At 42.0% G+C, this 12,791-nt stretch overlaps 1 protein-coding gene across 3 annotated transcripts in view; it reads right to left on the bottom strand.

Moving 5' to 3' along the window:
- KATNIP (katanin interacting protein) overlaps positions 1-12,791 on the bottom strand; it is a 136,136-nt gene that overhangs the window by 66,246 nt on the left and 57,099 nt on the right. For all 3 annotated transcript variants that reach the window (XM_067551201.1, XM_067551203.1, XM_067551202.1), the window contains one exon: positions 6,429-6,541. In XM_067551201.1, coding sequence (XP_067407302.1) covers positions 6,429-6,541 — 113 coding nt within the window. The remainder of the gene's footprint in view (positions 1-6,428; positions 6,542-12,791) is intronic.

The raw sequence follows: 12,791 nt of genomic DNA, 5'->3' as shown, positions 1-12,791 counted from the left end.
CCAATTCAGAGAAGATTAAATGTAATTATAATTTATAAGTACCAACACAGGAGATATTTGATACCAGAGGGCTCTTTAACATACATGTAAGTACTTACATGGGAAACAAATATTTAATAATGGGCTCTTCAATCTAGCAGAGAAAGGTATAACACAATCTAATTGCTGAAAGTTGAAGCTAGACAAATTCAGATGGAAAATAAGTTGTAGATTTTTAACAATGAGAGTAATTAACCATTGGAACAACTGAACAGGGGCTGTGGGGAACTCTCCATCACTGACAATTTTTTAAAACAAGATAGATGTTTTCTAGAAGATATGCTCTAGGAATTATTTCACGGAAGTTCGCTAGCCTGTGCTATAGATTCCAAAGACAAAAGGGACCATTGTGACCATCTAGTCTGACTTCCTGCATAACATGCCTTATTTCCAGTCTGATTTTGTCTATCTTTAATTTCAACTTCTTGTTATAATTTTCTCTGCTAAACTGAAGAGCGCACTATTAAATATTTTTCTCCATGTAGGTACTTATAGACTGTAATCAAGTCACCCCTTAACCTTTTCTTTGATAAGATAAACAGAGTGAGCTCCTTAAGTCTATCACTATAAGGCATGTTTTATAATCCTTTAATCATTCTCATGGCTCTTCTCTGAACCATCTCCAATTTTTCAACATCCTTCTTGAATTATGGGTGCCAGAAATAGACAAAGTATTCCAGCAGGTGGTCGCATCAGTGCCAAATACAGAAGTAAAATAACTTCTCTACTCCTACTCGAAATTCCTGTTTCCCAAAATCGCATTGGCTGTTTTGGCCACAGCATCTCACAAAGAGCTCATGTTCAGTTGATTATCCATCATGACCCCCAAATCTTTTTCAGTCACTGCTTCCCAGGATAGAGTTCCGCATCCTGTAAGTATGTCCTACGTCCTTTGTTCCTAGATGTGCACATTTACATTTAACTGTATTAAAATGCATATTGTTTGCTTGTGCCCAGTTTACCAAGAGATCCAGGTTGCTCTGTATCAGTGACTTGTCCTCTTCACTATTTACCACTTTTCCAATTTTTGTGTCATCTGCAAACTTTATTAGTGATGATTTTATGTTTCCTTCCAGAACATTAATAAAAATGCTGAATAGTATAGAGCCAAGAACTGATCCCTACGGGTCCCCACTGTAAACAGACTCACTCTACGATGATTTTCCATTTACGATTACATTTTGAGACCTATCAGTTAGCCAGCTTTTAATCCATTTAATATTTGCCATGTTAATTTTATATCATTCTAATTTTTAATCAAAATTTTGTACAGTACCAAGTCAAATACCTTACGGAAGTCTATGTATATTATATCAACACTATTACCTTTATCAAGTAAAGTTGTAACTTCATCAAATGAATATATCAAGTTAGAAAAGATCTATTTTCCACAAACCCATGTTGATTGGCATTAATTACATTACTCTCCTTTAATTATTATTAACGGGAGTCCCATATCAGTTGCTCTATTACCACAATCAATGTAATGCTGATAGGCATATAATTATCCCCATCATCCTGTTTACCTTTTTTTACAATTGGCACAACAATAGCTTTCTTCCCCAGTGCTCGAAAACTTATTGAAAATCAACATAAATGGTCCAGCGAGCTCCTCAGGTAGCTCTTTTAAAACTCTTGAATGCAAGTTATCTGGACCTCCTGAGTTAAAAATATCTAACTTTAGTAGCTTCTGTGTAACATCCTCCAGAGACACTAGTGGAATGGAAAGAGTGTTATCACCACCATATGATGAGACTGTCATCTGTTGTTTGCCCAGTGCAGAACAGAAATATTGATTGAACACTTCTGCCTTTTTTACATTGTTATTGAAAATGTTATCATTTTCATCTAGTAATGGACTAATACAATTGTTAGGATTCTTTTTGTTCGTAATATATTTAAAAACTCCTTTTTATTGTCCTTAACTCTGCTGACCATAGATTTCTCCTTGTGTCCCTTGACTTCCCTTATCAATTTTCTACAATTCCTGACTTCTAATTTATATTCCTTTCTTTCAGCTTCCCCTTTCTTGCATGTTTTTTTTAACCAGCACAGTCTTCTCTGTGTCTGTTTGGGCATCTATTAAGGTGTTCTTAAATGAGTCCCAATTATCAGTCACATTTTTCTGATTAAATTCTTCCTCCCAGCTGATTTAGCTCATAATTGTTTTCAGCTTTGTAAATTTGCACCTATTATAGCACCAAGTATATCTATTACTGATCTGGACTTTATTCTGCTTGCACATTATAAATAAGTCATGATCACCTATACCTAAGCTACCATTAATTTTTAGTTCTGTGATCTGTTTATCTGTTAGGACAAGATCTAATATAAAATTCCCGCATGCTGGCTGCAACACTTTTTTGGTTAGGAAATTCTCATCTATAATGTTTTGATATTTCAAGGATATTTTAGTACTGGCAGGATGAGACCTCCATCATATGTTACTCAAATTTAAGTCCCCTGATCACACTGCTTTGTCCCCTGCACATTATAGATAGGTGCATAAGAAGGCAGTCATCTTGGTCCCTCTTCTGAATTGGCAGTCTTTAGAAAACTTCAACTAATATCTATTTTGTACTTGATGTGTTAGGACATTGATGCATAAGCACTCAAGATCATTGTCTTCTGAGTTATCAGTAACTTGGAAACAGGGAATACCATTTTTGACAGACTGCCACACCCCCTACCTTTTTGCCCACTTGATCCTTCCTAAATAGGTTCTATCTATTGATTTTAACATTCCAGTCATGGGAATCATCCCACCAGATTACAGTAATACATAATAGATAACATTTATTCTCATAAATTAGCAATTCCAATTCCTCTCATTTGTTACTCAGTGTCCTAGCGTTAGTGTACAGGTAACTCAAGAATTTCTTCTCTTCATGTCCTTTGGTCCCTTATTAATTAATTAGTTATACAGGAGATCTCACCAGATGATCACAATGGTCCCTTCTGCCTAGGAATCTAAGAAAAAAGGTAGAGGAGGTGAAGTCTGGCATTTTGTAAGTGTACTATACTATGGGACCAAATAGAATGAGTCAGGTTCTTGCTGTTGTAGCACTATGTTTATTGAGGTTAGAGATCAGGTATGTGATTATCTGAAAACTCCGTCGATAGGGAGGTACAGGTTTATTTAGAAGAGCCTTATAAATTCTATGGACTGAGCAGGAGTGAGGGATGACTTGTTGTAAAGTCTCAGTCTTAAGGAGTGCAACTGGTTGAGGATTGTGAATTGAGTTAGATTCTTTCTGCAGGGATTAAGTTGTCAGAAATCGCTCTTCAAAGTACAGGTAAATATGTATTCCTGTCATCTCAGATTGACGACCACTATTGCCAGGCATTTTGTGAATATTCACAGGGCTATGGACAGGCTTAAAAGGTATACCCTGTACTGGTGGTGATTATATCCCACTGTAAACTAGAGATATTTCCTGTGGGCCAGATTAATCACTATGTGAAAATGAGCATCCTGAAGGCTGAGATTTGCAAACCAATTTTGAGCTCTAGACTGAGGATGAGGTAAGTTAGTGTCACCATTCTGAATTGAAGTGTATGAATTTGTTTAGTCATCTCAGGTCCAAGATAGGACACCTTCCCCCCTCCCATTTTCTTTTGGGGATAAGGATGCATCAGAAGTAAAAACCATTCCCTCCAGCCTTTTGAGGTAATTTTTCTATGGCTCCTAGCTGAAATAAGGAATCCACTTCTCTTATGAGATGGGTCTCTGAAGAGAGACAGAGAAGAGAGTGGGTGGGGGAAAAGACTGGAATTATATGGAGTAGTATTTGGTGGCAATCTCCAATACCCATAGTCTGATATAATCCCAGCCTTTGTTGGAGAAAAAAGGGTAAGGTCACAATCAAACATGGGGAAGAAGGAAAATGCTCCTGTGAGACTCATAAATGGCTTTCAACCTGAACACCAAACTTTGTGTTTGGAAGATAATGCGAGGTGGGTGTAGTGGGAGAGGATTAGATGTACTGGACTGGATATATTCTTTGGTCTGATCCAGAATGGAAATTTCTGTATTCTCAGTAGAGCACCTTAGCAGCTTCAGAATTCTTAGGAGAGTTTGTACTACTCTTGTGCTGGGAGCATGAACCCAGGAATATGGGTTTATTTCAACATTGATCTCATTTAAATGTTTTTCTGCTTTATGTGTTCTTATGGTTGAAAAAGTTGAGAATATTCAATGGTCTGCAGCACAATTTAGAGGCATGCTTTATTTTACAGCTCATCCTACTTTGAGGTGGTTTTCTACCATCCCACATTAAGTAACATTTGCACTGGTGTCTGTAGTATTGGGAAGTCCCGTGCTTATTGGTGACATTACCTTACAAACACTGCTCAAGCAGCTCCCAAACAACTACATGTACTCCACTTGCTCCCTTCTGTTCAGTCCCTGCTCTTCCTAGGCATGATCCAAGGCTAACTGAAGTTAACGGAAATTTTCAATTGATATCAATGGGCTTTGGAGCAGGCTCCTAATGAATTACAAAAACAGGGGTCCAAAGACCACTTTACCTAGTGGTTACAGTTTGGATAGTATTGCCAGTGGCGAGAGTCCAAAGGCTGCTTCACCTAGCAGTTATAGCTCGGGAAGTGTCGCCCCGTGATAAGAGTTCAAAGGCTGCTTCACTTTGTGGTTACAGCTTGGAAAGTGTTGCCCAATGATGAGAGTCCAAACGCCACTTCACCTAGGGCTTCAGTTCAGGTAGTGTTGCCCAGTGCTGAGAGTCCAAAGTCCACTTTACCTACCAGTTACAGTTCTGGAAGTGTTGGGAGGAGCAGGTAGGGGAACCCAGGCCCACCCTACTCCACTGGGTTCTGACCCAGGGCCCTTCAAAACAGTAGCCCCTGTGCGGGGCCTAGGGTCTGGTATCCTTAAGTGCATTCCCTAGGTCACTTCCTACCCTTGTCCAGTCCCTCTGGCATCATCATGGGTTGTGCTAAGGCTCCTTCCTGTGTTACTGTCTGGTCCATCTCCAAAGTCTCTTTGCTGATGACAGTGAGCTGTCACCCTCGACTCCCATGGTTGAAGGGCCTTCCATGGCTTGGCTATGAGATTTGGTCCTGGAGCTGTGGAGCCTTGATGGCTTCCCGGCAGGAGGCTGTTGCATCCAACTGCTCTCCTCCTCGGTCAGCCCCAATTGAGCTGAGCTTCTCCCCTCTGAATGCTCCCACCACTGGTGTGGCTTCCTGCGTCCAGAGTATCTCCTCAACCCTCACCTCACCGGTATGGGGTTGATGCACCGCATTACATCCTCCCCTTCAGGCTAGGACCTGACAGTGGTCTCTCCTCTGATTTCTCTCCTCCCGCCCGTGAGAAGAAATTGGCATTGGCATGCACTTTACCCGGCCGATGAAGTACTTGAAAGTCATGGTTGCAGGGAAAGGTACCATCGCATAATCCAGGTGTATGTGTTCTTCACTGAATTGAGCCAGTGAAGTGGGGTGTGGTCTATGACAAACTGAAAGGGGCTTCTCAGCAGATAGTAATATAAGGCCTTAACTGCCCACTTTACCGCCAACGTCTCCTTCTCAATTGTCGATTATTTGGTTTCTCAGGACAACAGTTTCCTGCTTACGTACAGTACTGGATGTTCTTCGCCATCCACCTCCTGGGACAATACGGCTCCGAGGCCCACTTCAGAGGCATCCATTTGGAGGATGAACTGCTTTGCAAAATCGGGGTGGAAGAGAATGGGCCTTCCTGTGTTCCTCTCTAGTCTGGTTCCAGAGTCTCCTTCTCTTCGAATGCTCCCGCCACTTGGAACAAGCCCAGCAAAGGTGATAGGGTATGACTTCCTGCATCCAGTGTAGCTCCTTAACCCTCGCCTTGCTGGTGCAGGGTTGACACACCCCATCACACATCCACTCTCACCAGGACTGTAGCAGAAAAGTCCATTGAACTTTTAAGAAAACCAATATTTTCAGCCTCTTCCCTGTACACAATCAAGATGCTGATCGTCCTGCCTTTTACAGGGCAGAGTTTAAATGTAGGACATGGGAAGAAACATCTAGAAAAATATTTTGTTGATAAGATTTGTAAGTTAGCTTTATACATTACATGGAGCAGAGATTACATGCTTCTAGAAATAATTACAAGAAAGGATGAAACTAGATAACTACAGTATATGGCAGGGGTAGTCAACAGATGGACCATGGGCCAAATCTGAATTGCCAGATGCTTTTGAATGGCCCACGAAATCTCTTTATTTCATTTTATTATCGTTATTAATATTTTCTCTGGAGTCTTGACCTTGACTATACCTTGACCAAGGAAGTTGGACCTTGACAAAAAATAATTGACTACCCCGGTTTATGATGTCATAATCCATTCACACCAAGGAAATAATTCTTAAATTAACTAATATAACTACCTTCTTCCCAAAAGATCAATTCTTTCAATGGCTTCTGTGAGTATAGTTGTTTCCTGTTGTTTTTCTGAAGGCTCAGTTGTTTCAGAAACAGATGAAGTTGAAACAGAAGGCAGCTATGTAAGAAAAGATTATTTTATATACATTATTCCCTACACACATAAAAATATGCATTGTGGTTCATGTCTCTGAAATGAATAAGAGCTTGGGCCAAATTCTGATCTCAGCTAAACTAATGTAAATCCATACTGATGCCACTGAATTTAATGGAATTACTGTGGATATACACTGGTAAAGCAGAAATTAGAATCTGGTCCTTTACATGTAATGCTATAGGCAGGTGAAAATAATGTAAAAGAATTATCTACCCCCCTTTAAAATAGTTTATTAATATGAGATTTAAAGCATACATAAAAAAAAAATGCAATTTCCTTCCCACTTTCAGCTTGCGCTACTCCAATGTGCTTTCATGAAAATAAGAAATTACATCCCTGCAATGGCAGTACTATGCCAATAACTCTTTGAAAGAAAGAGCACTGCCCTTGTCTCATGATCCTGCATGTGAACAGGGCAGAAACTCCTCAAATTCAAAGTTCTAAAGTCACTGGGACGGGCTGGCTGAGAATTGTAGGTGTTCCCTAGTGCTAAAACCACCACCTTCTTTCATAATGGATGATTAAAGCTCTCATGGTTACAGCGCAAACTGTTTTTTAGATCAATTTGCAGGCCCACTTGAGTGCACTTGAGGCTCCACTTCAGATGACAGACTTGGCTTCTTTCACCTCTGTCAAGGGTCGAACCCCAAGGTTCAACCACTCTTGGATTGAATCTGTGGATTGCAGTTCTCCCCTTATTTCCCAACTGTGATAAAATGACAATCCCAGATGTATATGGAACCTGCAAGAAAACTTCTCTCAGGGAGCCTGTGACCCATAATTAACCCTTAGCCTTTCCTTTTACGTTTCCCATAAATTCCACTCAGCCCAGCCCCCCTACTTGTGGGTTGGGAGAGACAGCCAGCTCCTGCAGCATTCTCTGCTTGTCTCTCCCTGTCTCTCCCGCAGCATGTCCCCCTAGCAGCTGATGCCCACTCACTCCCGCCCCCCAGACAAGTCTTTAGCAGTTTAACGTTCCTTTGATTCTAGGCTCAGGCTGGGGGAAAATAAATCTGCTAGCTTGGCTGGAAATAGGCAGGTGGGTATTTTCCAATGAATAATTCCCATGTTGTTTTCTTAAGGACAGCTGGTATTCTCTTTAGAGGAACCTTGTGTCTGTCAATCATTTCCTGCTTGTTTTCCCCTAACAGCCTCCTTTGATTCAACTTCATGCAGTCCTACCGGACAATATCAAGCACTGAGGTACACATTAATAAAAAAATGCAGATATCTCCCTGGTTCTTCATAAACTCCCATGTTCATCAAAATTGTACAAAAGATTACAAAACCTTTAAATACTGAAGGAAGAGTGAGCTTTGATCCATCACATCGCACAGCTTTCAGAAAACAGCCATTACTAGCGTGACAGATGGTGAGCTGCTCTGTAATTATTTATAACTCCTAGATGGTGACCTGGTTATTGAGATGTTTACTGTGTGAATATATTGGTTTAGTTTAATAGAAGGCTGTAAGAAAATAAACAGGAAGGAAACAATAGCTCAAGATAAGCTACCCCATAATGAACATTTTAGGGTTATTATAAGACAATAAGTAAGTCATTGGCTCTGAGGACAAGCAGAGCCAGAAGCCTGTCAACTGGCAAGCACAAAGGAACTCCAGTTGGATAAAATTATGCTCTCTTTCCAGAGGGGAGGTAGTTATTGGGGGAGCTGTTCAAACTAACACAGACACCTGCTGGGGTATTTGAAGAAGCTAGGCCTGCTTAGGACACCCTCACGAAATGGTAGGGCTTTAGGTAAGAAGGACATGCCGCCTATTGACTGTTTTAAAATCCTTTTTCTCTAAATGTTATTCCTATTGTGAAAATTAAGCAATATTCTGGTTTAGGAAGGCTGTCACACTTTGTTCACTATTGATCACAAACTCACAAAGGGAAGAACCACAGGTACCAAACCCAGAGGGACCTCCTGAATAAGCACAGTGGATACACAGAGTATTGGTTCTTTGGGAGGAATTGTCCACATAGATTCCACTTTTGGTGCACATGTGCCCAAGATTGAATTATTTTGGCCAGCAATGTCAATTGGGACAGCACCTGTGCCCTACAGGTCCTTACACACACCCTCATCTAAGGGCACAAAGGACAGAGTGGGACCAGCCTCCCTTCAGTTTCTTTGCCCATACAGAATCCCAAAAGAGTAAGACTCTGTACTAGCAAGGTACGAGGGTGGGTTGTGGAATCTGTGTGGACAACTCATCTCAAAGAACTCTACTTACTATAAGGTAAATAACCATTCTTTCTTCTTCTAGTAATTGTCCTTACAGAATCTACTCTTTGTGACTAACAGCAGTTGTCTAATTACCTGGAGGGGGGGGTAACAGGATTCCTACTTAAATAATGATTAAAGGATAGCCCCACCAAAGTGAGCATCTGATCTAGAAGCCTCTACTAAGGAATAACATCATTTAAATGTTGGATTGAGCTCCACATAGCTGCTCTGCTTATTTCAGAAATAGGAATATTCCTCAAACAGGCAGCAGAGGCTGCCTGAGTTCTAGTGGACTGATGTCTAGTATAGCTAAGTGGATCTACTCTGTATAATTGATAACATGCCCTTCTACAGCTGGGGACCCACTCAGATAACATCTGGGAGGATATATGTTCCCCTTAACTCTAGAAGCAAAGGCCACGGATAACCTGGCATATTCCTGAATGATTTTGTTCTGTCTACTAAAAGGAGCATGCCCTTATTATATCAAGTATGTGAAACCTACCTTTCCCAGGATTGAGTGAGATTTAGAAAATAAAGCCAGGAGGGGAATGCATTGATTTATATGGCACTTGAGACAAAGTTGGGTAGAAACTTAGGGTGAGGTTTTATAGTGACCTTGTCCTTATGAAATAGTCAATATAGAAGATCTGTTATGAGGGCCTGAATCTCCCCTACTGTCCTAGTTAATACAATGACCACCAGAAAGGCAGTTTTCATTGACAGGTGGTATAGGAAACAGGTTGCTACGGGCTCAAAGGGAGGAGCTGTTCATCATCCTTGCTAATCTTATATTGAAGCCTTCCAGGAATCTTATTACTGCAGAGTGGGAAAATACAGTGTGGCCATAGATCAGGAGATGATATGCAGCTATTGCAGCAAAATGGACCATAGAACAGATGGAAAAAGTCTAGATTGTTTCAGGGCTAATAAATAGTCTAGTATTGCCAAAATTGATCATGTTAAGGAAGACAGCTGGTGCTGAGATGCCCAAATTGAAAACCTCTTCCATTTTGCTTTTTAAGTCAGTCTGTTTGAAGGTTTCCAACTTCAGGGTGGAACAATGATATAGCTGACAGATGTACTTTGATTGAAGTAACAGTCAAACTTTACTGCCAGAACTAACGTGAGCATCGGTTGTGAGCAGGCAAAGGAACGCTTACATATATATTGGCTAGACTTGTCCACAAATCTAGGGAGGACATGAGAGGGCACCTTCACCACCGAATCTAGATGATGACAGCTCATAGAGTAGACTGATGCCAGCCAATCCTGTAGAATTCTGAGGTGCAGTCTGGCATATTGAACCATGTAAGTGCAGGAAGCCACATGCCCCAGGAACCTCAAACACTTTTATACTGTTGTGACCAGGTGAGCTTTCATATAATAACATAAGAACGACCATACTGGGTCAGGCTGATCCATCTAGCCCAGTACCCTGTTATTCAACAGTGGCCAAAACCAGTTGCTTCAGAGGGAATGAACAGAATAGGTAACCAACAAGTGATCCATCCCGTCGCCCATTCCCAGCTTCTGGCAAACAGCAATCCCTCCCCAACCTGGCTAATAGCCATTGATGGAACTATCTACTTGAACTTATCTAGTTCTTTTTTGAACGCCGCTATAGTCTTGGCCTTCACAATATCCTCTGGCAAGGAGTTCCACAAGTTGACTGTGCGTTGGTTGAAGAAATACTTCCTTTTGTTCATTTTAAATCTGCTGCTTGTTAATTTAATTTGGTGACCCCTAGTTCTTATGTTATGAGGAGTAAATAACACTTCCTTATTTACTTTCTCCACATCAGTCATGATTTTATAGACCTCTATCACATCCCCCCTTAGTTGTCTCTTTTCCAAGATGAAAAGTCCCAGTCTTATTAATTTTTCCTCATATGGAAGCTTTTCCATATCCCTAATAATTTTTGTTGCCCTTTTCTGTACCTTTTCTAATTCCAATATATCTTTTTTGAGATGAGGTGACTAGATTTGCATGCAGTTAGCTATATCTGTATCTATAACAATTGATTGAATTGCCTGAACCTTCAAGTCTGGAAGAAAAGTTCTGGCTTGAGTTGAGTCTATTACAGCCCCTATAATCTCTATCCTCTGGACCAGAGAGGAGAGGCTTCTCTGCGTTGACTAGCAGTCCCAGAGCACTGAATGTTGACTGGATCAGGGATACATTGTATTGTACCTGCAGTCTGGATCAGCCCTTGACAAATCAGTCATCCAGGCAGAGTTGAACTCCTGATCTTCTGATGAATGCAGCTACTACTGCCCCTGTAGAGCCTACTGGTTGGCAGTTAGATGGTGCAATCTCCCAGACGAATAAATCTTTATGACAAACATTTTCTTTACATCTTTTGATTTTGCGGGTGGCAGTCCGATGCCCCTGTCGCTCTCTCTCATTAGCCTCTGTAACGACTAATAACCCTGGAGGTGGTTGAAACTAAAGATATTCAAAGCCTTTGGAGGCCTCATAGTACTTTTGTTCTGCCTGCTTTGAGGTGGGAGGCAAAGAAGATGGGGTTTGCCATAGTGTCTTTACAAGCTGTAATATTGTCTCATTAATTGGCAGTGCCACCCTAGAGGGACCTGCCATCGATAAAATGTCAATCAGGTAATTTAAATCATCAGGAAGGGCTGAAGTTGCCTCCAAGAAACCGCCTCATCCAGAGAGGATGAGGAGGAAGCCAAGACTGAAAGTGGTTGAATTGCTTCCACAGATCGCTCCTTTGCTTCCCGCACTTCTTCTTGATACTCAGTACAGAGCCTGGTACAGGACACTGGAGACGGGGGTGTGCAGATTCCCCCTGCCTGGATAAGGGCACTGAGTAGGCATGACAAGAGGAGGATCTAGAACCTACAGAAACCTCCAGGTGTTCCTAAAAGGTCACTGATATGGAGCCAGATCCCAGTGACTTTCTGGCCACATTCCCATGGTAGTTCCCTTTGTGGGATCGCAATGGTTGGTGGAGAGGGAGGATCTGTGAGGAGATTGGCAGATTCTGCTCCATGGTTGTGAGATACAAGATCCCAACTCTGAGTCCAATAACAAAAATTCCCCTTCCTCCAACCACAGAGGGGCTGCTCCAGTGCCAGGGACCGGTGCTGAGAACCTAGTGATGGTCAGAGCATTGCTATCATTGCTGGCTTCCCCTGAGCTGGTACCAACAGGCCAATTGTCCTCACAGTAAGCAGCTGGTGAGCTCCCGCTAGTTGCACAGTTGGTGTTGGTGTTGGATGGGGCAATAGTGCTGAGGGCTCTGACTCCCTCACTGACAGTGACACTAGCACCGAAAGACAGAGCATATTTCTTGCTACTGCAAATCCCTCCGGTGTAGTTGGCATGGAGATTGTATTTTGCTGCAGTGCCGATTAAATTGACGATGATACTTCTGGCTCCAGTCTCAATGGTGCCCTCTCTGGTGCCAGAGCCACCTGTGCAAACTTAGACACTGGTTTGGAGGAGGATTTCAGATGCACTTGACTCCTTCTCACCTCTCTTACCAGATTTGGAGGATGAACTGGTCAGAACTTCTTTGGAAGACTTATGTTTCTTCCTCGGGGCAAGTGAAGGAGATTGGTGCTGAGCAGGGGTATAGCCAGAAGTGATTTTCTGGCAGGGCCTTTGATTGACTAGGGTGGGCCCAGGCCACTTCCTGCTTCCAGTCACATGACCAAAGCAGGAAGTTCGGGTAGTGACCTGGTTGTGAAACTAAGTTGCAGGACACTCCAGTTACCTTGGCAACTGGAGCTTCGGGCAGCTTAGTGACTGGGTGGGCCTGCTTTCAAAGTGGGTGGGCCTTGGCCCACCAAGGCCCACCCATAGCTATTTCCTTGGTGCTGAGACTCCAACACTGAAGGCACAATTCTCACAGAAACTGCAGCACTTGGCACTGAGTTGGACTGGGATGGTTACAATGGTGGTCTGAGTATCACCTTTCATCAGCAGAGATTTGAGCCTATCCTCCCTTTTTC

The sequence above is a fragment of the Emydura macquarii genome, unplaced genomic scaffold (assembly GCF_026122565.2).
Source record: "Emydura macquarii macquarii isolate MOO-44397 ecotype Brisbane River unplaced genomic scaffold, CSIRO-AGI_Emac_v2 contig_1348, whole genome shotgun sequence".
NCBI classification, from domain to species: domain Eukaryota; kingdom Metazoa; phylum Chordata; order Testudines; family Chelidae; genus Emydura; species Emydura macquarii.
The sequence above is the reverse complement of the archived record's forward strand: the minus strand, read 5'-3'. Positions and strand labels throughout refer to the sequence as shown.